Raw genomic sequence first — 27,292 nt, forward strand, 5'->3', positions numbered from 1 at the left:
GTTAAAATATACCCATAAACATAATGCCTTAATTTTCTAATTGGTATTAACATAAATAGTACTTGGTTTGGGGAGCAATTTGTTAAAGCTTGTATTTGTTAATAAATACTAGTACCACTGAGTGCATTATTCCATTGTTCTTTTTATGTATTCATAGCATTTACAGCTATAACACGTATAGTTAACTATTAAAGTTAATCTGTTTAATAAAATTAATAGTTGCACTAAGTTCTTTGCTAACACTTGGGTTTAAATCTATTTAGTCTGACAACATAAGCTGCAATTACAGGATTGTGTAAAGTTGCCATAAATACTTAGTGAACCAAGTGAAGAGACATATAATTCCAATTGTTAACTATTACTGGAATTACCTTTCCTTCCAGGCTGCACAGAATCTGTTTGAACAGGTACTGCACATTTTACACTAAAAGCATTGCCTAAAATATTTCAAGTGTAAAGCTACCTAAACTCTGACCACTCAAAAGGAATTAGATTACTTAAAGAATTTAAGGTACGCAGCAAAACAACACATTGTTGCATTTCAAAGAATCACTTGAGAGGCTTACTCTGCCCTCTGGTGCACTCCATCCCACAAGGACACAGCATCCCGCACAAAACTCAGGAGAGCATCCAAACACCTGCAACAGTCTGAAGTTAAAGCAGTTTAAAGGGTGTGCTGAACTAAATTAAGATAGTTCAGCACCCTGCAAGATCACACCCTGGGTAATACCAGCATGAGCAAAAGCACTAAGACACTCTGCAGGATAGAAGGTAACCCAGCTAGTTTTTATTCCTTTGTATTTACAGCAGAGAGCCCAATTGTCCTGGCTAAGGACCAAGACCACACCATCTAAAGCTCTGTGCAAACACAGTGTTTGCTGGTTAACACAATTATTTTCCAGCAAGGTTGTGTTCCCAAGGCTGGTGTTACAAGCTGCCACCACCAGTAAACAGATGACAGGAGACTGGCAGGTACCTGTCAGCCCCACACAGGGGTCCTACACTAATCAGAGATACCCCTAGGGCAGAAGGCTCTATATTCACAGCCTGATAGCATAAATCAGATTTGGAAACTCAGCTTTTGGCTAACAAATTGAACAGCCACACGTGCTAGAGGGAATTTGATATTATATTGAGATAACATATTCTATACAGCACAGCTATAAAATTCCCTAACGACATAAAATTAAGGTTAAGCATATTTTTTCCTGTGAATAAGTTGTACTACATCTCTACAGAGTATTGCTAATATTCTTTAAAATTAACTAGACTAGATCTTGTTACACTGAACAGCCAACATTTTTCTTCTATAAAACATACAAAAAATTCATTCATTTTCTCAGAAGCTGTGAGCTTCTGTGACCTTCATAAGAAGCTTAAAACCCATGCAATAATAAAACAGCATACTGAATGATAAGAACCACAAGGTACAGTACATAAACCCTGAATGAAGGAATTATAAACAATTACTAGCCTTGCTAGTAATGAAATACTGGCTAAGTTTTACAATTAATTAATTATTTTAATTAACAGTTTAATATAAGTATTATTGTATTAATGAAAAAAGAAATTCTAAAAGTCCAAGTGCCCAACAACAACAAACTATTTTTTGCCATGAGAAAGCATTACAGGATCAGAACTAAACTGTGTACGTACAGTTAGCACATAAAAACAGAAGTAGCATCATTAAGATTTACGTGTTAATGATATTTATGTGTGATTAAAAAAATCACCCAACAAATTAGAGAGTATTCCTGTTTAATGAACCATACTACAAAAACACATCTCCAGTGCAAAAAAATTATTTTCAGAATTAATCCATCAAATAGACAATGACAGCAATCAGAAAGAGCCATTTTGTTCAGTGTTACTGAGATATTTAAAACTAAGACAAACCAAACTGAAGAGTTTCCAACATAAGGAGCTTGAATAGAGCTCCTCTGTAAGGAGGGCACATTCCCAAACCTGGCTATTGAGCAGCATGAGACTTTGAAACATTGCCAGAACTCTGCAATCAGGAGACTTCAGTACTTAGCTCCATGCTAAGTTATTTAGTGCCTTGACCTTCCTCACAGCTAACTGTGGATGTGCCATGGAAGTGCCTTCCTCGTGTGAGACTGCCTCAGAGTGACACCATCCTCTGTGACACAGACTTTGTCATAGGTGATTTTCAGCTCTACTAACTGCATGGGGGAAGAGTACTGCCCTACAACATCACTGATAAAACCTGCAGGAGAAAGCCAGCTATATATAGTTTTAATTATCAGATTCACTTGTGTACTAAACAGGAGGATGCCAGCTTCCATGCCATGACCCGAACACTACCTCCTTCACTATAAAGTTGCATAGCACCATATCCCCCCAGTAATTATCACAACCACAATTACAACTGCAAGAAGAAGCATCCCATAAAAGACTGATAGGAAATGAAAAAGATGTTCTGTTTCCCATATGGTTCACATTCCTCTGACCACAAGGAGTCTGGGGATGCAAACAGGCTTTAGGATGTGATGTAGTAGTAGATAAGGCTCTCTTCAGGTATGCTAAGAAAGTTCATCCTCCATATATTCTGGTACTCATGGGTGATTTTTACCATCCTGATATCTGTTACGGGGACAACAGAGCAGGCACAAGCCAGAAGGTTTCTGGAGGGCATTGATAACCTGACGTGGGTGACTGAACAGCTCGCAAGGGCAAATGCTATGAACAGACAATTCTTACAGTCAAGGAAGAACTGGTCAGGATAGCCTTAGCCTACAAAAGGCTGAAGGACTGGAGCATCTGTCATATGAGGAGAAGCTGAAAGAGCTGGGTTTGTTTAGCCTGGAGAAGGCTCAGAGGGTGATCTCCCCAATGATGGGAAAGGATGACTGAGACAGACTCCTCTCAGCAGTATACAGCGACAGGACGTGAGGCAATGGTCAGAAATTGAAGTACAGGGAACATGCCATTTAAAAATAAGAAAATTTGTGGTGGTGTGTGCTAATTTTTTACTGTAAGAGTGAAGGAACTGAACAGGTGAGGAAACAGGTTGCTCAGGGAGGTTGTGGAGTCTCCATCCTACTACACACTTGACAGGAAAAAGTTCTTTGTAACCTGCTCTAGATAACTGCCCTTTGAGTAAAGGGGCTGGACTGGGTTGTCTCCAGAGGTCCCTTCCAACCTTCAGCCATTCTGCAACTCTGTTGAAATCATATGATGCAAACTTTTGCATGTGTACTTCGAGTTTCCCCGCTCTGTGGATATCCCACTTTCCCACCAATCAGCATCCAACTACAGATTCAGGATGCAGTAAGAGACGTGGGTGAGCACAGACTTTTGCGTAAGTTGGGATTTTCCTCCCTGGCCTCTGAAGACCTATGCGCTGACCAGGCTATTTAATACTACTGGGACAGCAAGCCATGAAACCAGCCCACATTTAACTGCTCAGATACACTGAAAAAGTTTCAAGTGCTAAAAGCAAGATAGCTTTTACTGAGGTTACACTACCTTTTGGATTCAGAAATTTGTTAAAAAATACTTGTCAGCTTCACTAGTTCAGTACAGCTCAAAGCAAACAAAATTTTACTGTGCAGTCAAACACTGATGTGGTCATTTGTTCTTCAAGAAAAATAGTTACAACTTGATATCTGTGTGTGTGCCTCCTCTGAAAGATGTGCAAAAAGAGACATTTACATCACTTTAGACAACCTACATTTGGATAATTGATTTTGAAGGCATTCAACAGAGGAATATGGAGTTATGGATAACAGAATTTAGATTAAGCCATCTGCATGCTACTACACCCAGTAACAGATAATTATTTAGAATAAATATATTGTAAACTCAAATAAAACAAATTAAATGAAAAACATGGTCAGTTCACCAGATTCCCAAAGAACTACAATTCAAAGCAGGAGGACATATAAAGACTGGATAGAGAAAATGAGGCCAAGCTGTTTAATTAGTAGCCATGAAGTGAATGTGCTACTGTTTTCTGAACATCCCATGGTGAAGCCACAGTACAGAGAGCTAATCCCTGTTTCTCACCAAAACAGACAGTAATGCACACTGGATAATTTGTTCCTACTGATGATATCATTCTGTGGAGTTTACTGTTTTTAATAAGGAACAAATTTCAGTCTTCTCTCACTTTCTCCCATGTACAAGATCAGATCAGCCTCCTGGTGACCTACTTTATGAGTCACAGTCCTCACTATTTATGATTCAGAAAAACGTCTTCTCTGACAGTATTTCCCAGACTACTGTGGGTTCATTCCAAGAACCAATTTCATCTTCATTGGTTTCCTACAGGAAACCAGACCAACTTCCTATGATTTTATTTTCCTTCATTTCAGCATGGCTCACATAAACTAACTGGAAGTGAGAGTGATAGAAAACTTTATTCTGCATAAACACAAGCCAATACAAACACCACCAAAAAAATCCTGAAGACGTCACTGGTTCAAAGTGACCAGAATGTGAAGCAAGCTAAGATTAGAAGTTCTTTTGCCTCCTTCCCCAAACATGATGCATACAAGCAAGCCCTTTAAGTTCATACAACCACAGCCTAATGCTAACAGCTGTTTAGTGAAGACATTCACCTGAAAATATGGCCAAGTTCTACTCCCCCTCTCAACACTGGGAATTGTTTTAAAATGCTAAACACTGTTGGACTGTTTTTAACTCCTACCAATAACTGAGTCAAGTTCTCCCGAACACCTCAGTCAACAGACTCGGGGTGCTTATCTTCTCTCCTTAAGTGCAATACTAGAAGTACTACTGGAGATGCTAGGAAGCAAGCACACCTTGAAGAAGTTCATCTACACTTCCCATAGGACCACTAACATTGCCTAAGTATCAGCCTGCTGTACCCAGGTCAGTTTCTAATAGAACCATTTTCATTGTCCTCCAGGACATAGGACATTAGACGCCCAAAAGCCAAGAGTCAGCGCCAGATCTGCCTTGGCTCAGAGTCACAGAATAGTCTGAGCTGGAAGTAACCTAGAAGGATCATCAAGTCCAACTCTTTAGTGAATGGCCCATATGGGAATGAAACCCACAATCTTGGCATTATTAGCCCCATGCTCTAACTAACTGAGATAATCATGCAGTGAGACATTTGCAGAATAATCCTTCCCATAACCCATGACAGAATCATCCACGAACCTATAGCAGCAGCACAAGCACCACTATTACCACACCACCCTTTGTGCCCTCCCAGTGCTGTGACCAAACTGTTGTAGCTGCAACAGGCTCATGGAGTAGATGTTAGCATGGTACTAGCATTCTAGTCACAAATTAAATGGGACAGGTAATTCCCACAGAGACTGCTATACAGTGAACCAGTTCAAGAGAAGGGATGCTGGGACACCTAGCTGTGGACTGCAAATAACCAGCATAATTTGCTGGCTCAGATTTCACCCTGCAAAGCAGCAGTTCAGTTATCTTCTGGGCCATCTTCTGCCCTTGGACTAATACAGCCCTGCTGTACGTGAGTTAATAAACCAGACCCATGTTAACACAGTTAATTCAATCATGCAAGCAAATTAAAAGCAGATTTATTCTCATTTCATAACATATTCTGCTGTGTGTGTTGTCAATAACTGCAGTCTTTCCGTGTGATTTCCTCTTGCTGCGTTTCAAGGCTTACAGTGATAGGAACAACACATTGCTTCTTGTGGGAAGGCTTACTCAGAAAATTAAAGCCAAACTGATTTTCAGGTTGCTTAAATACTCCTTCACTTCTCGCCTCAAGAGAAGCCAGGAAATATTACTTTAGAATGCTTACACATTGCACACAATAGGGAGAGGACTTATGACTGAAGCACAATTTATTTTAGTGACAACTTTCTACCTGGACACCAGCTTCAGTTTGTAATTGTGAAGTATCAATGAGGATTTTGCAAGTAAATAGTGGTCACTTGTTAGTAAACTGAGCTTTTATGGCAGTGTAGCTTAATAAATGTAAACCACAAAGTTATTGCCTCTGCTATTAATTTTCCATCCTTTTGCTGCAGCAGTACTTGCCAGGGTCAAACTACTAGTTTTTAATTACTCCTTTTATTCCACTTTCTCTAACTTGAATTTTTGTGAAAAAAAATGTTGTAATACTGCAGATAGTAACCTACTGTTTGTAGATCAATATTTCAAAGAGTATCACCTGTGTGAAGACTGGTATAGGAGAAGCCTTTATAGAAGTGATGCATTCTGATATATGTATTGATTTTTTAAAAACCAAATAATATTGTTTTAAGTACTGCTTGGCCTAAGTACACTGTTTAATTTCTCAGCTAGGACTGATCAGCAGCAAGGTCTACAGCAAAAGTTGTTTCACGTGGCAGAAAAAAACAGATTTTTAAACATGCAGATTTTGTTGACAATGACAATTTAAACTCTAACATCTTAATATATACTGAGTAGCAAACTCATGCAGTAATTTAGCACCACAGCAAACATGACTGCCTTGACTGAAGGCAGTGTTTACCTGATGAAATTAACAGTTGTTACAACTGCTATAAATGCTGCAGTCTAAAGTAATCAAGGTAATATACCGACACCACCACCACACATTCACAATTCTCAGTGCTAGAGAAGGTTACTCACCTTGACATGGCTCTGAGCCCCCAGGTTGTAAATCTCAGAGGGTTTGACTTCATTAATGATCTTCACCAGGCAGGTGCTGTCTGTGAGATCCCCATAGTGCAGCTTCATGTCTTCAGAGTTTAAGAATACAGAGTTAATACACTTTCATCTCTGAACAATAATGCATTTTCGGTCCACATCCTATTTCAGGTTAAGGTCTGAGTAAACATTTACTGGAAAAAGTCAAAAGAGATGACCAGCTAAACTTGGTTTTGCTTGTTTTTTTTCTCCCCTGCTTAACCACAAAATACATTTCCACACAGGAGTCATGAATAGCATTTCATTTTTTTTTCAATAATCTTATTTATCTATCAACATTTATATCATTTGCTTAGTAGCTTATGCTTAATTTTCCCAGGTTGTATTAATAAGTTCCATGTCAGATACAGAAATTCCGTCACAAAAATAGGGCAATTTTTAGTTTGGGCTTCCAATCTTTCACTCAAAAATGTCTTAATAACTTCTTAAGCATCCATCAGTGGCTTTTCTCTCCTTCCCAAAATGTTGCACATGTTTTAGTTTCTCACTGTAATTCCACAACAGAACAAAAAGTGTAAGGTATCTACTAGGTGAACATCTAGACAACATTTCAGTACAACCTGCTGTATTTGTTAATATTGTTTTTCCATTACAAAAATACAGATGCACACTGGAAGGGAATTTAAGAGAACAATTTAACTGTCAACAAAACATGGTTTGTGATGCTATATGCCAAAATCTGAAAATTGCTTAGATACAGATGTTATTTATCCTTTCCAGACTTCAGTTTCTAATTTGTGTGTAAGAAAGAACATAAGAGCATGAAACCACCTCCTGTCAAAATTTAAAGTGCAAGTTGCAACGGTTTATCAAGTTGTCCTTGTTTTCAGACCCTGACCTGTCAACAAGATATTGCAAAAGTGAAATTCACAAAACAAATAATCTTTTTTCTCTTATTTAAAACAAAACTGAAAAATCAAACAACCACACTGCTATTCACAGATCTTTCCAATAAAAAACTGTAAGTATTGATGAATTAGCTGTTTATGTTTACTTGCCATATTTATACAGATTTTTGTTTAATATTTTTAATTAATTTTTTTTTTTTAGTCCTGAGATACCAGGCTTATTACAAGAGATGTGAATCCACAGTCCATTTTTAACTGCTGTTGAGATATGTGAACTTTGTTATTATTTGTGCTGGTTTAGGCTTTTTTTTTCTTTTTTTTTTTTCTTTTAAACAATATAAAACAGCAAGGAAGTTAACAGATCACACGGTTCTCAGATGTTCAGCCCTGTACATTCATATTTAACATGTGCATGAGTTTCTTCAGGTTGATAAAGTAATACAGCCATGGTACATTCTTGAAATTTGTTTTCACATCAACATCAGTTGAAAAGGACATCCTGAAGAGGCTTCAGACCCAGCTGAAGCTGTGGCTAACAGCTAATGCTAGGCAGGAAAGAGATGCCAGAGCCTGTGCTCCTCTTCCTACACCAAAGACATGCAGTCCTGCCATAACCCCTAGGCCAGAGAGCAGCTTCAGAGCTTCCCAGGGGAAGGTGGGCTGCCAGCTGGGCTGACCCAGGAAACAGGGACACCAACCCTCTATTACCAAACATTTAATGCTTTCAAGGAGAGTGCTTATTTTGGTCCACCATCAAGCCTTCAAAGCATCTGGTCTAAAGGCCTTTCGGAAGGAGAGCAGGGAACGAAGCTATGCTCCCTCCTGACCCATAAAAAAAGAGGGTCTTTCAAGAGTGAAAGGCTAAGCGGAAAGACTTACTAGAAATGGAGTTTATTTGGTGTGCAGATTCATAAACACAGATCAAATGTCAGAACCGTTGGGCTTTAGTAATATTATCCAATCTAAAAACCGCCCTGGCAAGCAACAGCTGGAGGGGTTGCTCTAGGATGCACCTTGTCTTCCTTCCTTTGCTCTCTACTTTTTTTATGCAAAGAGGTTCACTGTCTATGAAGAGCACCATCTTGCACCATGCAATTGATTCCTCACAGGAAAAACACACATGGCAAAAATAAAATTAGGATTTGCTCACATCAACCACTATTGCTTCTTTGCTTCCTCCAGTACTGCCTGGAAACCCATTGTTTTCAAACAGTTTCCATGGAGCAGCCTTTCCTGAGATTCCAAGTCCAATTCCTCCTCCTCCCATTCATATGGCTACATTCTTCAGTTAAAGGAAAATGAGATAAGTGGGGGAAAAATTAACATCTACTTTCTTTTTTCTTCCTTCCATCCCTTTCCTTAAATGTTTATGTATATATATTTATTGTGATCTACATTGTCTTCTCAAATCACTTTTCACAAAGATGATCCTCTCAACATACAGTCTAATTTATTTTCTTCATTCTATCTTGTGAGCCAAGAAAGCAAGTCACGGGAAACAGTTCTTATACTATTCTTGACAGAAAAATAGGCTTCAGTATTTTTCATAAAGATATTTTGTTCCATTCTACCCATCTCTTAATAAGATACTTTAATGAGCAGTGCACAGTAAGTAGCAACTAATCAGGGGCAATACCATGTCAAAAATAAAGCATTTTTAAAATAAAAATTACAAGCAAAGACCAAAGGAAATCTGTAAGTTGCATTATATATTAAACCTGACAAAATTAGGCTGTGTTTAACTGTGGTGTGAAACAAACTTCAAAGATGTGATTTTTTTACACCATGGAGATACTGGTTGTTAACAATACCTTAAACTGGACAATACTATCCTGGAATATTAGGAAAGCTTTCACAACTCTACAAAATAGACACAGCATGGAGAACTGTCCTTGTTAAAGTACTCAATCCTTCTGCTGAACTGGAGTCACCCAACATTTGAGCTGTTTCTCATTAAGAGATAAGTTAACTTCCTTTGAGGTAAAACAATTTTTTTGCCATGTGTACACTAAAGGCAATAATTTCAACTTTCCAGATTATCATTGATAATAGAATACAGTAAATTGTCAGCACATTTCCAAGAGCAATGCCTTTCCTTCTGGTAAAGCAGATACTCCCTTCCTTGGGTGCAGAAATTCAGAGGTCCAAAGATTCATTCTTCTTATCAGTAAGAACTGATCATATCTTATTCACTCTCTCATACAGGCTGTTGCCAAACCTTCACCTCCATCAGACACTATGTAACTCATGAGGAAACACAAGTGGAGTACTTAAGACTACTACCTGAAAAAACCCTCATGTTTAACTATTCTGAAATCTCATATTTTTAACCTCACATAGAAAATGGCTGGACCTGGAAAATGCTAACTGCTAGTGCCAGCTATTTCTGAACCATTGCAGCATTTCTACACAACATAAAGTGCTTTCCTGGGTCCCTCTTATAATTTCCATTTTTAAAAACTCACACACACAAGAGTACCCATATTTCACGCCACATCATCTTCAGAGAAAAATGGTCAATTTTCTTTCTGAGACAGAGCAGCAAGCTAACACTAGCAAAAGAAAACTCAATTCCCTTACTGTATCCAGGGATCTTCTCCACCAAACAAACAGCCCAGATTAAATATAAAATATACAACCTTAAATATAAAAACAAAGCCTTACTTCCTTCAATGTGAGCCTGTGGGTTCTTATAGAGATGTTCAATCCGGCCTGTATTAAAAGAACTGGACCGACGAACGATGCCATGCACCTGGGGATTGAACAAGGGAAAATGGAAAAGTGGTAAGCATTAAGTGGAAAGAGTTCATTACCATCATTCAGAATTCTCATGTATGTGAGAATTCAGAATAACCCTTTCATCAGGTAATCAGAGCTCGTCTCTGCTCCTAAAGATGGACAGTTATCTGATTCCCAAACATGATACTGGGAGACGAGGTCAGGTGCTGTCATATTTACTTTAGCACCATCAAGTGGTTTCTCCTTCTCCCTTGCTGACACCACTAGCAGCCCAAACACCACACACAGTACAGAAGACACTGAATTGCCCCAGAGCACCATCTCCTAGTGAGTGAGACTTGACAACATGACTGGAGTTGGAGAAGCAATATGTGAATGCCAAGAAAACCATTGTTCCTTGGTTGCACAGAAGTCTTTCTGGAGGCAGAGACTGGCATAGAAAAAGCAACAGTAGGAGATAGGGCCATGGAAAAGACAGTGAGCAGAGAGGAGAGAAGGGGAGAAAGAAGGGAGAGACAAGGGGAGAGGAGGAGCAGCAGCTGCAAGGCCCAAATGTATTTTAAAAATGAGCTGTCATTCACTTTCTGAGGTGCTGGAAGAACAGCCAGAACAGTCAGTGCTCTTTTGTAGACCTCATGAGTCACTGTTCTCCAGTGGGTTGCAAGAGACACAGACAAGCCTAAAGCTGAAACCCAGGTTGGGAATTTCCTTTAACCTGCCACGATAAATAAGCTGGTGAAGAAAAAGCTACACTGGTTCTTAGTAACACTAAGAAAAGACCCTTTGTGACTAATACATTACAGAAATTTTTCAAACATTGACCCTGTTTCCTCCTGTCCTGTAAGACTGCCCCATGATGCCTGCTGCCAAAATTCATGTTAGCTTTGGTTACCAGCTACAGAAGTTGTGCTTGCAAAGTGAAATCAAGCTTAAGCATCTGCCTGTCTTCCACCTCTCCCTGACTTTTATTTCTGAAAGTGATCCCTTGGACTTTGAGGCATCCTAGACTCGATTTGTTGAGGCCATCTCTTTACTCTTCCACTTGATGTTAACTTGCAAGAATATAGAAGTAGGAGTGTTAAGAGTTAAGAGTTTTGGTTTAGTCTGGGGAGTTTTGTTTTACATATAACACAAGCTATGGTTATTGACAAAGAAAATGTTTTTAATTTCATCTTAAGTCCAAAATTTAACCAAGTAAAGAAGTGCACACAACTGCAGATTGAGATCAGTTTGCTGATTTAAGAATGACATTTTGGGGGCAAGATTTAAAACAGCTCAGTTATCTCATTTTTACAATTACAGGCCAAATTTATTATGCCAATTTCCTTGCAGAAAATCACTTGTGAGTCTTGTCATATTGCTCACAACATACCATGTTCTACAACTCAAACTAAACTTTCCACAACGGAATAAAACATTTGCACTTTCAGGATCAATGAGGCACTGAGAAATGTGCCCCCTAAAAGAACTTTCCATCAAATGATGGTTTTATGAAGATACATTATAAAAAACATGTAATTAAAAGCCCTACCAAAAGAATTCTTTATAGATTGTGTGAATAATTTATAGGCACATCAAGTTTACAGAGATACACTTTAAAAAAAAGACACCTTCATAATAACTTCACTTTCACAATGACTTCACTTTCACAAATGATAGTGAAAATATTTTGAGTACTCAAACTATTACTTTGTTGAGTAAAATATTGGACTTTTCAGTTTTAATGTAACTAATTATTCTGAAGGAAGCAAATTGAGGAGCTCAACAACAGAGGAGGTTTAGATTAAATATTAGGGAAAAAATTATACACAGAAAGGGTTGTCAAGAACTGGAACAGGCTGCCCAGAGAAGTGGTTGTCACCCATCCTGTAGGCATTTAAGAGACAAGTAGATCTAGAATTTAGGAAGATAGTTTAGTGGTGGACTTGGCAGTGTTGGGTTAACCATTGGACTGGATGATCTTGGAGGTCATTTCCAACCTGAATTATTCTGTGATTTTTGTAGCAAAATTAAATATTTTGTCTTAAAGTTCTGATGAGAGACTTCTCGAGCATTCAGTTATCTATCTCTGAATTAAGTCATGCTGAAATTCATGTTCATCTGAACGGTTGACCAATAAGTCAAATCTTGCCAGCTCAAAAGCTTGATGAAAGACTGGGCTTGTAAGAGCTTTGTGTCTGCCCATGACTGTGATATAAACCTTTGACCAACGAGATGTGCTAAATGCACCCACCCCAGGACTTCAAAGAGTCAATAAACAGACAAACCCAGAGAGCCTCTTACATCCAGTGATAACAAAAACACACATGTGAACCCTGCTTTTTTTGTTGCTTTCTTTCTTTTTTTTTCTTTTTCTCCCACTCCTTATTCTGGTATGCACATACAAGAGCAAGAAAACCTGCCAAATGCTTAATCCGTGACAGCAACATTACCGTAAGAAAACAGATGAAAGGTACCTTTGTCTGCATGGGACAGAGAATTGCAAGTGAAATGCAAACTCTGTGACAGGCCAAAATGTGTGCAGACTGGTTAATCTAGTTAAGAATGTATCAGTGGATTTTTCTCAAAAGAACCAGATCTTCAAATACACTGAAATTTTAAAAAGAAAAGGAAGTTGAATGAAGCATCTCAATTAGGGAGGCAATCAGTTGTCATATGCATGCTTGCATTCAGTTATTTAGGAACAGAGGTTTCTAAATGGGAGCACAGGAAAGAAGTCCAAAAAATTGATGGAGAGCTGAAGAACAGAAGGAAAGAACTCTACCCAACTATAGCAACGTTTGTATTGTTGAAAGGTTTATGTTTCATTTGCTGTTGTCACTTCATTGTGGGCTGTGAGAGAATATGTGTTTTTGCCTTCAAAGTAGCAAAAGAAACCACATCCCTCATCCCCAAATGGAATGGAGAAATAGTAAAAAACAATGAATTTACAACACTTAAAACCCAACTTCAATAACCAAATCAATCAACAAAGCAAAAGAAAATACAGAATAAGCAAGACAAGATTAACCTGTACTGGTACAAAAGTATGGGAAGCACAGACTGGCTGAGAAGAGACTTTTGACTAAGCTATGAAGCAGTATTACAACTGAAGTAATAAAATTCAATATTAAAACAAGCACTAACTTTTATTAAACCCCAAAAAATACTACATTATGGGGAGATTAATTTGATCATCCCATTTCCTTCCATTATCATACATTTTAGAAGCATTTTGTATGATCAAGAAGGCAAATTTTCTTACATTTATGCCCACATCAGTTCAAACCCCTCAAATCATACCATAACAATAGCAACAATGTGATTGCTGCTTTGCTGGACCACAAGAAATGTGATTTTTGCCAGGGAAAATTATGCAAGAAGGAATCAGACTCCCTTTATTTCAAGGAAAAGAAAAATCACATGCTAAGCAATAACTAATTAATCCAAGAGAAAAGGTTTAGAAAGTAACTGTACAAAAGTACAACTTGTTTGGGGTTTGTTGTTTGGAATTTGTTTTAGGGTTTGTTTTTTTCCTTTTTGAACAGAGAAAGCAAAATTGCTGAAATATAGCTGCCAAAAAAGGGGCCTTTACTGTGGAGAGAGAGGTGGGGAAAGAGAACAAACAAGAGAATCTTATTCCTTTATGTGGTACATTGCATCATAAATTATTCCCTAATTCCTTACAGTTTTGGCTCACACAGGTCACTGCTTATCTGAGCTGGCGGGAAACATGCAAATCAGCTATACCCCGAGGACAAGAGGGAATCCACCAGTGGACATTAGATGATAAATAGTACAATAACCTGGCATGATTACAGGCCATGTTGCACATTCCCCTCCGGAGTTTTGATTTGTTATCTAGGACTGGAGTGGAAAACATACACAGAGAAGGACAGAAGCAGAGGAAGCGGGCTGGAGCTGCAGCATCCAAATGACTCCATCAGCCTGCAGCCCGTCACCGAGTCACTCACCTCATAGCCTTTTTCCAACAGGAACTCAGCCAAGTACGATCCATCCTGGGAAGAGCAAGATATAGGAAAATGTTAGAAACACGGTGAATAGGCCTGGGAGATTTGGACTGGTTAAGATCTCAAAAGAGGGAAGAAAAAAACTTGCAGCGAGTAGACCGGGTAACAAGCCTATACTTTGATTTCTCCAGATTCATACACAGACCTAAAAATACCACAGTCTCTCTTTAGTTAATTTTAGACTACGAAACATTATATTTTAAGATTACTTGCTTACAAACGCTGGTTGAGAATTCCCATCTCTTGAATCTCTTCCCAAGTTCCATTATGAAGTGCCTGGGGACTATCTTTCTAAAATATCCTAACCACGGTCATTTAATTTGAACTATTTTGGAGATAGGGAAGGAAAAACACGTAAAAAAATAGTACAAGCTTGGCATTCTCTGCAAACTAACATGCCTCTATAGCACCTTGTCACACTGGCGTCTCCCTTGCCCAGACACTCTTTCGTCAAGGCTTCTGAAGGCAGCAATAATTCTGCCTTGCCTGACCTACAGAGTTTTCAAAAAAATCCCTAGCACTCCTTATATTTAAACTACACAATAAAAGCCATTTTCAGATCTTATATATATATCATTGAAGGTTGAGAATTTGGGTCATTTAATTTCAGTGGTTTTTCTTTATCTTTTTTCTCCTGTGAAATCCTTGTCAAACTTAAATTATTAAATTCCTGAAAAGCAAATACTTTAAAACGTGTGCTAGCACACATTTTCCTGAAATAAGGAGATTCTCCTGGCATGGATATTGTCATGATTTCCAAAACCAGTAAGTCATGTCACCTTTATAAATGTGTACACACCATCACATATCCAGCAAAGTTTACCCCTCCAAAAGCGTTCTCACTAACAAATTCAATGATTACCCATGCTCAAAGTCTGCAGCTTTCACTCACTTCTTGAATTGCTTGTTCCTTCAATATATGAATGCATTTCAGCAGACCCAAACTACTTGGGTAGTACTACAAAAAGACCATAAAAACAATGAGATGACACCTATGCTTACAGGTTTCAACTCTGTCATGTGGATCTGCTCTGTCATAATCATGGCCAGAGACATTTAAGGGCAAAACTAAACAGACATCTCTTTCTGATCATCCTTTAAAAACATGTTGCTCCAGAGAAAAACCTTCTTTTTACTTCATATTAAGTGATTTTTTTTTTTTTTGCCTCATAGAGAGCCTAAGAAGAATAACACACTAAAGTAAGAAATTTTAGATACACTAGGAGGCCCTACAGGAGCAGGACTGCCAAGGGAAATTGCTTACTGTATTGATGGCAAAATGGCACAGTACAGTGCACAAGGGGCACATTGCTCTGTGTTGAAAAGTGCAGCATTAGAAAAGGAATTGCTTCATGGTATAAATGCTTCATAAAGTCTTCCACAGTCTAAAAGGCCTTGAAACCAAGAAAGTTTCAGCTTCCATCTTCCTCGCACTACACGTACATGTGTGTGCACAGATCTTCACAGGGCTAGAGCCCTGTAATAGCAGTCTGTGACACCAGTTAATCAGGAAAATAACAAACCACACGTGCCATGGCTTCACTGGAAAAATATGTACATCAAATGATAAGAACAAGGCCCTACTGAAAGGAGAAATTCAAAGAATATTTGATGGAAAATCTGAAAAAAAACATGGGTGCAAAGGGGGAGATGACAGCTACCTTTAATGCTTTTGTCATCTTTTTCATTAGCAATTCCTCCAGCATTTAGCAGAGAGGGTAAAACTTCCAAGTTCTCCTTGGCTGCTCAGTCCACTACAACATAAAATTATAAATAAAAAAAGGAGGTGAAAGTGGGGGACCCAGAGAGTGCAAAGAAGAGCAAAAAGAAAGGCTGTGATTACTTAGGAAGTTGATGGGAAACAGACTTAACTAGGATTGAACCCTGTCAATAAGGTCTTGTTCTTCTCACCCAGGCCATTGCTCAAAGTTTCCAGTCACCCTGGAACATTTTGAACCAGCAGTGGCACTTGCTTCCTCTGCACTTCCTTTCCAGGTCTATCAAGTGATAGGGCAGGGCTTTACAATGAGTGGGAAACAGGCAGCAAGTGTGAAAGCTCCTGCTTTGTGGCTCTGGCACAGCACAGCTGATTTCGTGTCGGGTAATCGCACAGAGCGCAGATCCGCGCTGTCCCGCGCTGCGATACCCTATCGCACGCGGCCCCAGGGGTCACGTTTCCCTTCCTTTTCTTTTCAGTGCAGCAGCCTGTCAGTGGGAATGGCAATCACAACAGCCATCAAAGCCTCAAAGAGTTTGCAGCTGGTAAGGACAGCACAGTTTCCATCTTCTCCTAATGAGGTCAGGGAGCAAATAATAAGTAAGGTTTCTAAAATGATTTAAACCTTTAGCCATAGGAGACACTTATATTGCATGTATAAATTCTATAAACAAAGCTATTGATTTGCATTTATACTGCAGTCTTCAAGATACAGGAATCCCTAAGCCAGAAAAGGGATATTAAAGAAACTAGGTGTTAAATTATTATATAATATAGGTGCTATTATACTTCATTTGAGAGCTTGGCTTTGCTAATGTAAAGTACCCAGCTAATGATATTCAGTTTATAACAAATCAACAAAATATCAGAAGACAGAAGCAGGTCTCTGTCTGTGGACAAACAGTTTTGAAAGAAAATTGCCTACAGGCTGCCTTTAAGTAGGATTACAATGAGGCCTGGCTCCGTACAGATATGTCAGGCCAGCTTGAACAATCAAAACAGTTTAACAAGACTGACTAAATAAACCACCTCAGTTAAAACAGTTCCTCATCAGCATACTCTGGCACTTCAGACATGAATTTCTGTGCTGTCTTCAGCCAAATACTAGTTTGAAAGCTCATACAAAGAATGATACTTCAGCAGACTTCCAAGACACAGCAGCAGGTTTCCAACTGCAGCTGCCTTACAACATGTCTGTAAAATTCCCAGACAAAAGAAAACAGCCATATAAACTAGCATGAGACAACTTTAGGATACAATATTTTATATTTAATACAGTAGTTAATGTCAAAAACTTCAATAAGCTTTGACACACTATCAAAGAAAAACATGGTGTAGAAATTGAGACAAACGAGTTAGACAGTGCTTTGCCAAAATCATCTGGAATAAAAACAGTATCAAGTTTGACTTGATCCATGAGCAAATAACTGGATAATTTATACAGAAAACTGAAAACAAGTGTAACTCAATAGTCTGTTTAGCAATCTGACCTCCTTTATTTTGCACTGTTTTACACAGGCAAGTTCCATTTGCAATGAAGTAATCTGGGATTTATAATGACACATCCAGGGAAAGCTGTAGAAGCACCCTGACATGCAAGCCATCACCATCCTCTTTCTCTGATTTGGCCAGTTCCAGCACCCTTCCACAGAGCTCCTGGATTCAAGAATTAGATAATGCCCTGCCTGAGCATTCTTAATCCAGAGGACTCTCTCTTCTCCACAGCTCCTCTCTGCTAACAAAGAGGAGTGGAAATACTAGGTAGATGAAGAAACAAGGGAAAAGAGATCAAGGGAAAAAGATCAAGAGGAGGAGGAGGTATGAAGTTCTTTTACTACTACTCCTAGAGTTCCAGGAGAAGTATATGGAGGGAAAAAGAATTTAAGACCTAACATAAATGATGCAAGTGTATTATGACCGTATCATTGAGAAGGAAGGGCTCTCAGCTGGGGGGGATAAATATAAACATTTGAAAATAAATACCCCGCAGTGTATCAAGTATTCAGATTTCATTACACCTTTGAAAAAAAAAGTGTAATGGTTTTCCACATACCACAGACGAGATCAAAGATTCTCATATTTATACAATTCAAAATTAATTGAGGCTAGTGCCATGCTCTTAGGAATAACTACAAAGATGAGTTTGTGGAAGTTCAAACTAAATGTCAATTATCAAGGCCATTCTTAGCAGTTCTCAACTCCTTTTGAGCTACAGGCTATAGTTGTGCTCTGCTGAAGTTAAATTTTTGTGGGTTCAATTAATCTCAATTAATTAATTTGTGGGAAAGTGCATGGAAAAAGAAGGCATACTTTCATACATAGGACATGGGGTTTATTTCTGAAAAGCATCTTTCTGCAACAATACAAGCAACAATGCAGAGTCGCCATTTTTATCTAGCCTTGTTGGAATGAATAATCCATCTCCCCATTAAAATCTACACCAGCAGTGCCACTGGTGGCCTTGCACAATAAATTGTTGGTTCATCAACTTTTAAACTTTTGCACAGCTAGAAGCTAATGCTATTTCAGAGACTTATTGAACTGGAGTATGGTGACAGATCCTTTGGGGCAGGAGATACACACCACTCTAAAGCAACATCCAACTAATTTTAATAGTAGTCAGTAACAACTATTCATTTGTTCATAGCACTCTAGAGCAGTCTTCCTTAAAAATGAAAAATCAATGAGAGTAATAAAGTGAAAAGTTATTTTTGTTGAAAAATGCATAGTTATAATAATTTCCAGTGATTTACAGAGGAAATCTGTAATTTTTTGCAGATACTATAAAAAGAACAGTGCTACACTTTTTCTCAAATCTTCAAGGAGATAATCGAGGTAAAGCATTAAAGCATCCATAAAAAATTCCCCATACTGAAAACAGGAAGAACTATGAACTCTGAAGTATTTAACTGATTTATTAAAGCTGCCACCCTCTAAATGCAGTAGTTATTTTACTATTTTGATTTGCATTCTGGCCAAGTAAGAATATAAAAACAAGTGTCCTTTTGTTCCTACTGTCAAAATAAAAAGTCAAAAGGCAGTACATGTAAAAAAATAATCTTTGTTTTTTAAAAGATTGCCCACTTAATCAAAGGTTTTTCTAATTCATTGACTGCAGTGCAACAAAAAAAAATTAAGTAGGAGAAAAAGTTAGCAGCAAGGAAAGCATTCTACTTACACTACTCTTTTCTTTTTCAATTAAGATTTGTTTAAAGGCAAAAGAAAAGCAAAGTTGCTTTGCCAAAATGAATCACTGTGTTATTTCCTAGTCTGGGCTCCATCTGACCTCACACACTATTCCACTGGTAAACTATTAAGTTATATTAAGAGTTGCAACTGAAGTTGCAGAAAAGATCAACACACTCTTCCTCTCTCCCTCCCTCCAGTTGTCTTTATCTAAAGCAACACTATTCACATCATCAATATTTACAGCTATTCTACTGTGAACCTCAACACAGACTCCTCATTTAAAGAGCAATCCTTGCACCACTCTAAGGCTGACATGAACAGAATAAACCTCTGTAATTCAAATTTGCTCTGTACCAACCCGCTCAGTTTAACTTAACAACAGCAAGCTAAATGTTGCTGAGTTTTTTTTAAGTGTTGGTATTTAAATACGTAAAACCTCTAGTCTAAACCCATATGATATTCTACAATAATCAAACAGCTTTGTGTATCTATCACACAAATCTTCCTCCAACATCTCATCTTGGGAAAAACAAATTACACCAACAAACTGAGCATATAAGTTTTTATCCTGATTGCAGGAACCTGTGGCCCATAGTGTGTTATTTCCAAGCACGCAAATTCCCCAGTCATGACAGTCAGGTGCTTGAAAGCTTTTTAGAAAAAAACCTAAAAATCATGCCCCTAAACTTTCAGGCATCACAGTACTCAAAATAACTGCTAGCTCTCATACCCATCCAAAGAATTATTACTAAAAAGAAGAGTCATCTCAGTAGAGAGCCTTCTAAAGCTTACAAAAGTTATGAGCCATAAAACTTTTTTTTCTTCAAATATGAATGTCTAGAATTGTATACTAATATATTAGTACACTAATATAAACCAAACCAAGTAGGAACCCTGAATTTGAAAGAAAACTAGTTGTACTTTTCTGTCTCACTAGTGAAAGCACAGGGATTAGAAGATTGTGTCTATAAACATGGAAATGCAAATCATATGGGCAACACTCCAGTTCAAAATTAAAATTTCTATTTCTAGTGTATGTAATGGGAAACCCGTAACAGTTTTAAAAGCCACAGGATTGTTGTCTTGCCTATCCCCATTTCCTCCTGCTTTCAGAAAGGTACTGGTATCAGATGGTCTTTCACCTTTCCAAAAGAGCAAGAGCAGCTCCAATGAGAAGCAGCTATGAGTTTTTTTGACCCGCCTTATCCTGGAGTACCCACACTAAGACAACAGCCCCATTAATTGACTCAGGGGGAAATCCCTCAATATGCAAAAAATGCAAACTCATCCCAAACACTACCCAGTGGAAACCCGAACACACAAAACCTCCTGCAGAGGGCAAAGAGACCAAGAAACCCAAGACTAAGCTGCAGGCTATGCCCTCAAAAGAATAACTTTGACATCAAAATTCAAAATTGTCACAGCAAAAATCCATAGTCCTGAAATTTTGGGTTCAGAAGGAATTCTGTGCCTTTTATGTTTAAAGGAAATTAGTAACTCTGTGAAGTGACACCAGGAGAAAAAATATGACATCTTGGCATGCCACCTTTAACATCCTACAGTGGAAAACCAATAACAGCAGCAGTAACATGGCTGTCTCTGTAATTTGGGGAGGTCACCTGAACTTATGACCACAGCTCAACACACATCCTACCAGAAATATTGGACTCATCTCACTTCTAGACAGAGCCACTTTTTTTTTTCTTTCTCTCTTTTTATTCTTTCTGCAGCAGCCTAATGCAGCTGCTGAGGTTAAAGCTGTTTTCAGCATTGTAGCACCAGCCTCTCAGGCTGATGGATCAAGCAGGCTTTATCCACTCCTGCTCACCTCCTGAGTTTGTTACCTTAAGTTTAGCCCAAGATGTTTCCTGACAGAGTGCAAGGTCAGTTATTTGAGACAAAACAAAATAAATACCTCACTTGCTATTTTGTTTGCATGAGATCAAAGCCTAATAAAGGAGAGGTAATTGAGCGTAGACCAGGAAAATGTTTTTAATTAATTATTCTGTACTCCGTTTTACAGATGGATACCATAGTTTTGCCTGAAATATGGTTTATTTACAGGAAAACACAAAACAAGAAATCATATTCCAGTTGGAGGAGAGGAGCAGTGCACAGTAACCCAACTCTTATTTTCTTAGAAGTTTGCATAGTGAGAAATTTGAAAATCCAGACAGGAAGGCCTGTTTGTTATAAGTTCAACAGCTCTCAGAATTGCAGTATTTGCTTGGGTGGAAGAAAGGTGCTGATCCTGAAGTGATATGATCTGCAAATCTTGGGAGCAAATACTCTGTTTCTGGAGATTTCAAGTTCTAGGAGTAAACAGCTTGCCTTACAGTTGGTCATAACTCTCTTTGGTATTGCCTCTCCCATTCTGCATGGCCTGAGCCCAGTTTTTACAGTTCTGCCATCTTCTGAAGCATAAATAAATTTTTTCAGGAACTCTGTTTATGCAATTTCCACTTTTTTACTTGAAGCTTCCCAAACTTCCCAATTTTCAACAGAGCTCTTTAAAAGATAGCCTCTAATACTTTTCAGAGTTGTGGATTCAGAGTGGACAAGAGACCAGACAGCCTAATTGTGGTCATCAGCACCCTGAGCTCTGGGCAGTTCAGATTTCTCTTTACACCAGCAGGGATAAAATAAGAACCAAAAGAACCCAAAGAGCTATCACAGCAGTAAAGTTCCTAATAGTTCTTCAACAGAATAGGAAGGGGAAAATGTGATTGATATTTCAAAACAAACAGACAAGAAAAACCCTACAGAAATGCCAAAGCTAGATTCTTGTGAAAAGGATAAATATTTGGACCAAAATGCTACATATTCATTTACTAGCATTACTTAACTATTTGTAACACATTTTGTTCAGGAGAAATGGAAGAAACAGTAAAAGAGTTCTCCTGCTAAATTTCTCCCCTTAATAGTTGTTCCCCAGAGTTTACTGTGCCCACATGCACTTCCCCCTCACAAAAGGAATGTTATGCATTTTGAGTCCTCCTTACATAAATCCACACTTTAGTTCACTGAAAAAAAAGGCAAAAATAAAAATTATAAGACTCTTAAGACAACAAGTTCTTCTTATGCCTTCCAAAGCATTGTTCTACCAAAAAAATACATGTAGAAAAATGATTAGGAAGTCAAAGGCACATGGTCTATAAAGATTTGAATACTTTTTTTTCCCGAAGGTAACATTTGCCAGAATTCCGTGTTTTGCAAAATCTTTTTATTATGCCAAGGAGCAGTTTCATATTTGTTGGATATTTTTAAGCAAGAGTAAATATACTTCTAAGTTTTTGGGGGTTTGGGTTTTTTACAGTTTACAAATTACTTGGGTTTTGAGGTTTTGTTTCATACACGATGTATATTCTATACTACAACTGTAAATAAACACTAACTCTGTAGTAAAACATCCTTAAATTAACAGAAGTATTTATTCAGATAGTGACTGCCTTCCTCTCTAAGCAAAGAGAACTCTTAGTGAAGATGTTTAACTATGTAAAAGCTGCACTCATGTTCAAAACACTGAAATATAAATTGACAAATTCGACAGCAGACCTGATACCTCTGTTCCACATGGCTGCTCTTGCTAATCAAGGGCTCTGATGCCACATGGACTGAGCTTCCTGGTGGCGAGAAGCCAAGCAGGATAAGGATTATCTGGGCGATAGCAAAAGGATGCAGTGTTTTTTCAGAGAAGGTTGCAGAAGGTCGTCCTTATATTGACAGATACCATACAATGCCTTGTGTACCCAACTTCACAGCTTTCCCTTATCAGCTTCAAAAGGGGGAAAAAAACCACCCAGTTTCATTAATTGCCAAAGTTCTTGTCTAAGGGAACTAGAAAAGGGAAAGTAAGCAATCACATTTGCTTATCCCATCTGTCAGGAGCAGGATTTGGAATAGACAACTACCACGAAACCATCAGAAAAATACCAATTCCTTCAATTCATACAGTATTAAAAATCACCTGCAGACTGAGTTAGCAAAAACCCTTTGCATCATCTTCAAGTGCAGTAATCAAAAGAATTCTTTCATCAAGGTAGTTTTCATGAACAGCTTCCTAATTAAGGTAAGGATAGAGCAAGATCAAGGTAAAGCAACTCTTTAAATAGTTTAAACATTTCCACATTTTACACAATAGTTTAAATATTTCCACATCAGTCTTGTTCCAATGAATTATAAAGTTTTGCAGAGATCTCCAAAAAGAAAAAAACTATTTAAAACTTCATGAAGGAGCTTTCAAGAAGCATCTAAACAGATTATTTTCAAGACCTTGACACAAACAAGCTTCTTTTATTTCACTATTGCACAAAAAATCCTAGTTAAATTTAACTATCTTTGCAGACTGTGGAGAAGTGGAGTACATGGGACACATTTTAATAATTTTTGTCTGTATTCATAGTGATTTCCTCTAATCGCAAGGTTTCCTTGCAGTTCATTTGAATGGCTTTGCACCCTAGGAACTACAGGAAACTCTAGGGAAACCTCCCTGTCTTACTAACTTTGTAAACTGCTCTGTTACATTTACTCTTACCAAAAGCCAAACACCACAGGATCACAGTGTTACTTCTTTGAAAATCATAAATTCTTTAATTGCCAAGGGACATAAGGATACGTTTTAACTGAACAAATATGGCAGGTTTTGCAAAAAAGGCCAATGTGAGGAAAATAGTATTTAATTTTTTTATTTACAAAGTCACTACCACTTAAAACGGCAACACCCTATCTTTTTTTAAGAAACACTTAAAATTTTCATACTGGGCACAGTAAGAGAAGTCTTGATTTTGCTTAAAAGTGGCACGTAAACATGACATCAAAATGTAGGGGGGGGGGCTCATTTTCAGAAACACAGGGACCCAAACCATCCCATTTCTTTGAAGAACACACTAGGAGAAGATCAGATGTAAATACATAATCAATTTCCTTACCACTAAGTACACAGGTCCTCCTTTTAATGCTGTTAAGAAATGCAAACCAACACCATCATACAGCTTCAGGTTTCATATCTGCACCTCCCATCTGGCTTTTGCCTGAGTGAGGAAACACCTCCCATCTGGCTTTCGCCTGAGTGAGGCAACACCTCCATCAAATAAGGACAACAAATGGCATCTGATACCATATCAATCTTCTTTCCTGCTTATCACTGAATCACTAACAATATGCTCCAAGTCAACAGAAAAAGAAGATTCCATACTGGATTATATTATATTTGAGCAGTGCTTAAGGAGTTCTGTATCACCAAGTAAGCTACTCTGCACCAAACCATTTGTCTTGTCCCTCTGCCTCACTCCAAGAGAAGAGGCATCATCTATTTCCCTCACGTTCTTCCCCTTAAGGGTTATCTGCTAATTAGAAAGCTTGAAGAGGCATCATAACAGGACTTTTGTTACCTGATTTTAAAACATGTGCCCTGATCAAACTATACAGTACAAATGAGCATCTTTACTCTTCAGCAACTGAATGCATTTATTTGGGGCATCAGAAAATGCACTGAACAAGGCCTCCAAAGTATGCCTGTTTGTACTAGCCAACATGTTGGCAAGCAGTAGATGCATACAACCAAAAGCTTAACTACTCTACTCTATCCTCACAGAAAACTGCCCAGATGACATCGCACCAGGAGGCACCTTGGAGGAAGCTATGTGACTTATCGCCACCCACAAAGAAGTCTACAACAAACTGCTTTGAGATAATGGCAAACCCACTCCCCCTGTATGGTCTAAGGCATCATAGGTACATCCCTTCTCTCCCTGTCTCCCAGAGGTCAGTCGTGCTGGCTGACACACAGCACTATGTCCCATTCACTCAGAGCTGTGATAATCTGTGCCATCTGCTGTCTACAGACCATCCACGGGCACAGGCAGTTTTCCAGCCACACACACACTGCTCTCATGGCAAACTTCCAAAGAAAAACTGTGGCTTCATGTTTACACATCTTGTTTGTCAATATTGCTTTGTTTCTCCAAGAACCTGGCAAACCAATCGGCTCAAAGGATGCTTGCTAGTGCAAAGCTGCTCCTTTTAGCAGATACCCACTCACTGTAATTCAAACTTTCCACATGTATCTGGATGACCTGTGAGGGAAACAAACTTTTCTAGATATCCTAGAAAGTTTGTTTCTAAACCATACAACAGTTTTATATACAAGTGGAGAACATTCCATTCCCCCGCCCCCCACCCGCACCTCCAGATATTTGTTTTACTCAAGACAAAGGTTTACATGAAGGAATGTTCAACTCCAAAGAAAACACTTCTGAGTTTTCTCACGTACTTCTGTAGAACAACCTCAATCTGCCATTCAGCCATCAAGTGACTGAAGTTTATACCAGAAGGTGATCAGCAGGGGTCCCAGGGAGGGAGTGAATGGAGAGGTACTCATCCTGCTGAAGTGTAACAAAAATTTCTCAAAAATTGCTGGGATGGGACCAGAAGACTGAGCTTGTTACCCTCCCGGTGGCATGCAGGAAAGGCAAAATTATCAGTTGTAGTCAAAGTTGTTGTGCTGAGCTATTCAGATAATGAATGCTGTCTTCCCACAACTCTTTTCAAAACTATTTCGCCAAAGATGCAGGTGTCAGATACCTATTTACCTATTTTATCTATTTTAAATGAATTTCATACTACAAGAATGTCAAGCTTTACTTTTCCTCTCCATGCACCCTTGCTAACATATATATGGTACATTGAAGATGGCCATATCTCATCAAGTAAAGAGCATTTTATGTCACCTTGCAAAAAACAGTCTTCTTAGTATTTTTTTAAAGATAAAAGCAGTAGCTAGGCTCACCATTAGCTCTTGAATAGCATCTGGAATCATTTGAGTGCAAACATTTCATGTGTGAACTCAAATATCTTTCAGACCTATGACGATTTAAGGACATACAGAAAAAAGTGTGTGGCCTCACTGGCTCACCCCATGCCCTCGATGGCTTAATTGTTCTATGCTTCATTGATATAGAATCACAATGATTGCATAGCATCATGCTGCTTCCTTCCCCCTTTCAGGGAAGCTAGTGATTTGTAAACACTCACTTCAATTATATTTAACTTTTCACATCAAACTGGGAGAAGTTCACCAGGTTGAAGCTTCATGATCCCAATGACATTCTGTAGAAGGTGGCCAGGAACACAGGGACCGGCTGTCCCAACTGTCCACAGGAAAAACAAACAGAACATCTATGTTTTATGCACTCTATTTTACAATCTTCTCCATCTCCATGTATCTGTGCTCTTGTAAAGTCATAGAAGTTAATAACAAGGTTAAGAGCATCTCTATAAGGCAGTTTTTTACTTTGCCTGTGTTTATTCACAGCTTGAGGAAAATCCTAATAAAAATGCATCCTACAATACAACTAGCTAGACTAGTACTGCAAGACACTGAAAGAAATTGCCTGTCTTTCCCTATAAGGCATAGCAAGGCTGAATAAAACAAACTGTTCTCATTGATGCTTGGAGTTAAAGTGAAAAGTAGCTTCCACAAGTGTTGTGTCATTCTCCTTAGTAAAGGACTAAAACTCTAAAAATGCCATATTATAAGAGGTAGAGGTTTAGTTGCAGTGTCCCTCCTAGTTTAAAACATGCAAAGAACAGTCCTTTGGGGCCTTGACTTTTGCCTCTGGCATAATTTTTGTTTGATCTCACTCAATCCACATGAACTTGGTTTGAAGCCTTTTTTGCCAAAGCATAAGATGAATGATTATGCATAATGTTGCTTATAAAACACCATAGCAACATATCTAAACAGTGCTGAAAACAGATATCAGGCATGAAAACTGACTAAAACATGGATAAGCACAAGTCCCAGCAAAAATTCTTATGCAAACTTACCCTATTGTGAGAAGGAGAAAAAGGGGAAAGGTTTTTGAACTGCAGAAATATTGATAAATGGAATATTCAGATATGGTTCTACAGAACACGAATGAACATACTGATGTTAAGATTACTGGAAACTGTGTGGAGGCTGCACCAAGACATTCTGAATTGAAAAGGTTTGCTGCAATCTAGAAGAAAAGCTTGACTGAAAAACAGAGAAGCTATTAAGGTAACATCAGCCTCTATCAGATCCACTGACCATGGCTCATTCAGTTAACTGATCTTTGACAGTGCTTTGTGGAAGCATTTTCAAC

At 38.3% G+C, this 27,292-nt stretch overlaps 1 protein-coding gene across 4 annotated transcripts in view; it reads right to left on the reverse strand.

Annotated features, from left to right (window-relative positions):
- GMDS (GDP-mannose 4,6-dehydratase) overlaps nucleotides 1-27,292 on the reverse strand; it is a 406,491-nt gene that overhangs the window by 332,476 nt on the left and 46,723 nt on the right. For 3 of the 4 annotated variants that reach the window (XM_064426280.1, XM_064426290.1, XM_064426297.1), the window contains exons 2-4: nucleotides 14,204-14,248; nucleotides 10,176-10,263; nucleotides 6,586-6,695 (exon numbers count right to left, since the gene is read on the reverse strand). In XM_064426280.1, coding sequence (XP_064282350.1) covers nucleotides 6,586-6,695; nucleotides 10,176-10,263; nucleotides 14,204-14,248 — 243 coding nt within the window. Of the gene's footprint in view, nucleotides 1-6,585; nucleotides 6,696-10,175; nucleotides 10,264-14,203; nucleotides 14,249-15,921; nucleotides 15,955-27,292 lie in introns of those variants that run through there. The other variant, XM_064426298.1, reaches the window with a different exon arrangement.

Source organism: Passer domesticus, chromosome 1 (genome assembly GCF_036417665.1).
Source record: "Passer domesticus isolate bPasDom1 chromosome 1, bPasDom1.hap1, whole genome shotgun sequence".
Classification (NCBI taxonomy): Eukaryota; Metazoa; Chordata; class Aves; order Passeriformes; family Passeridae; genus Passer; species Passer domesticus.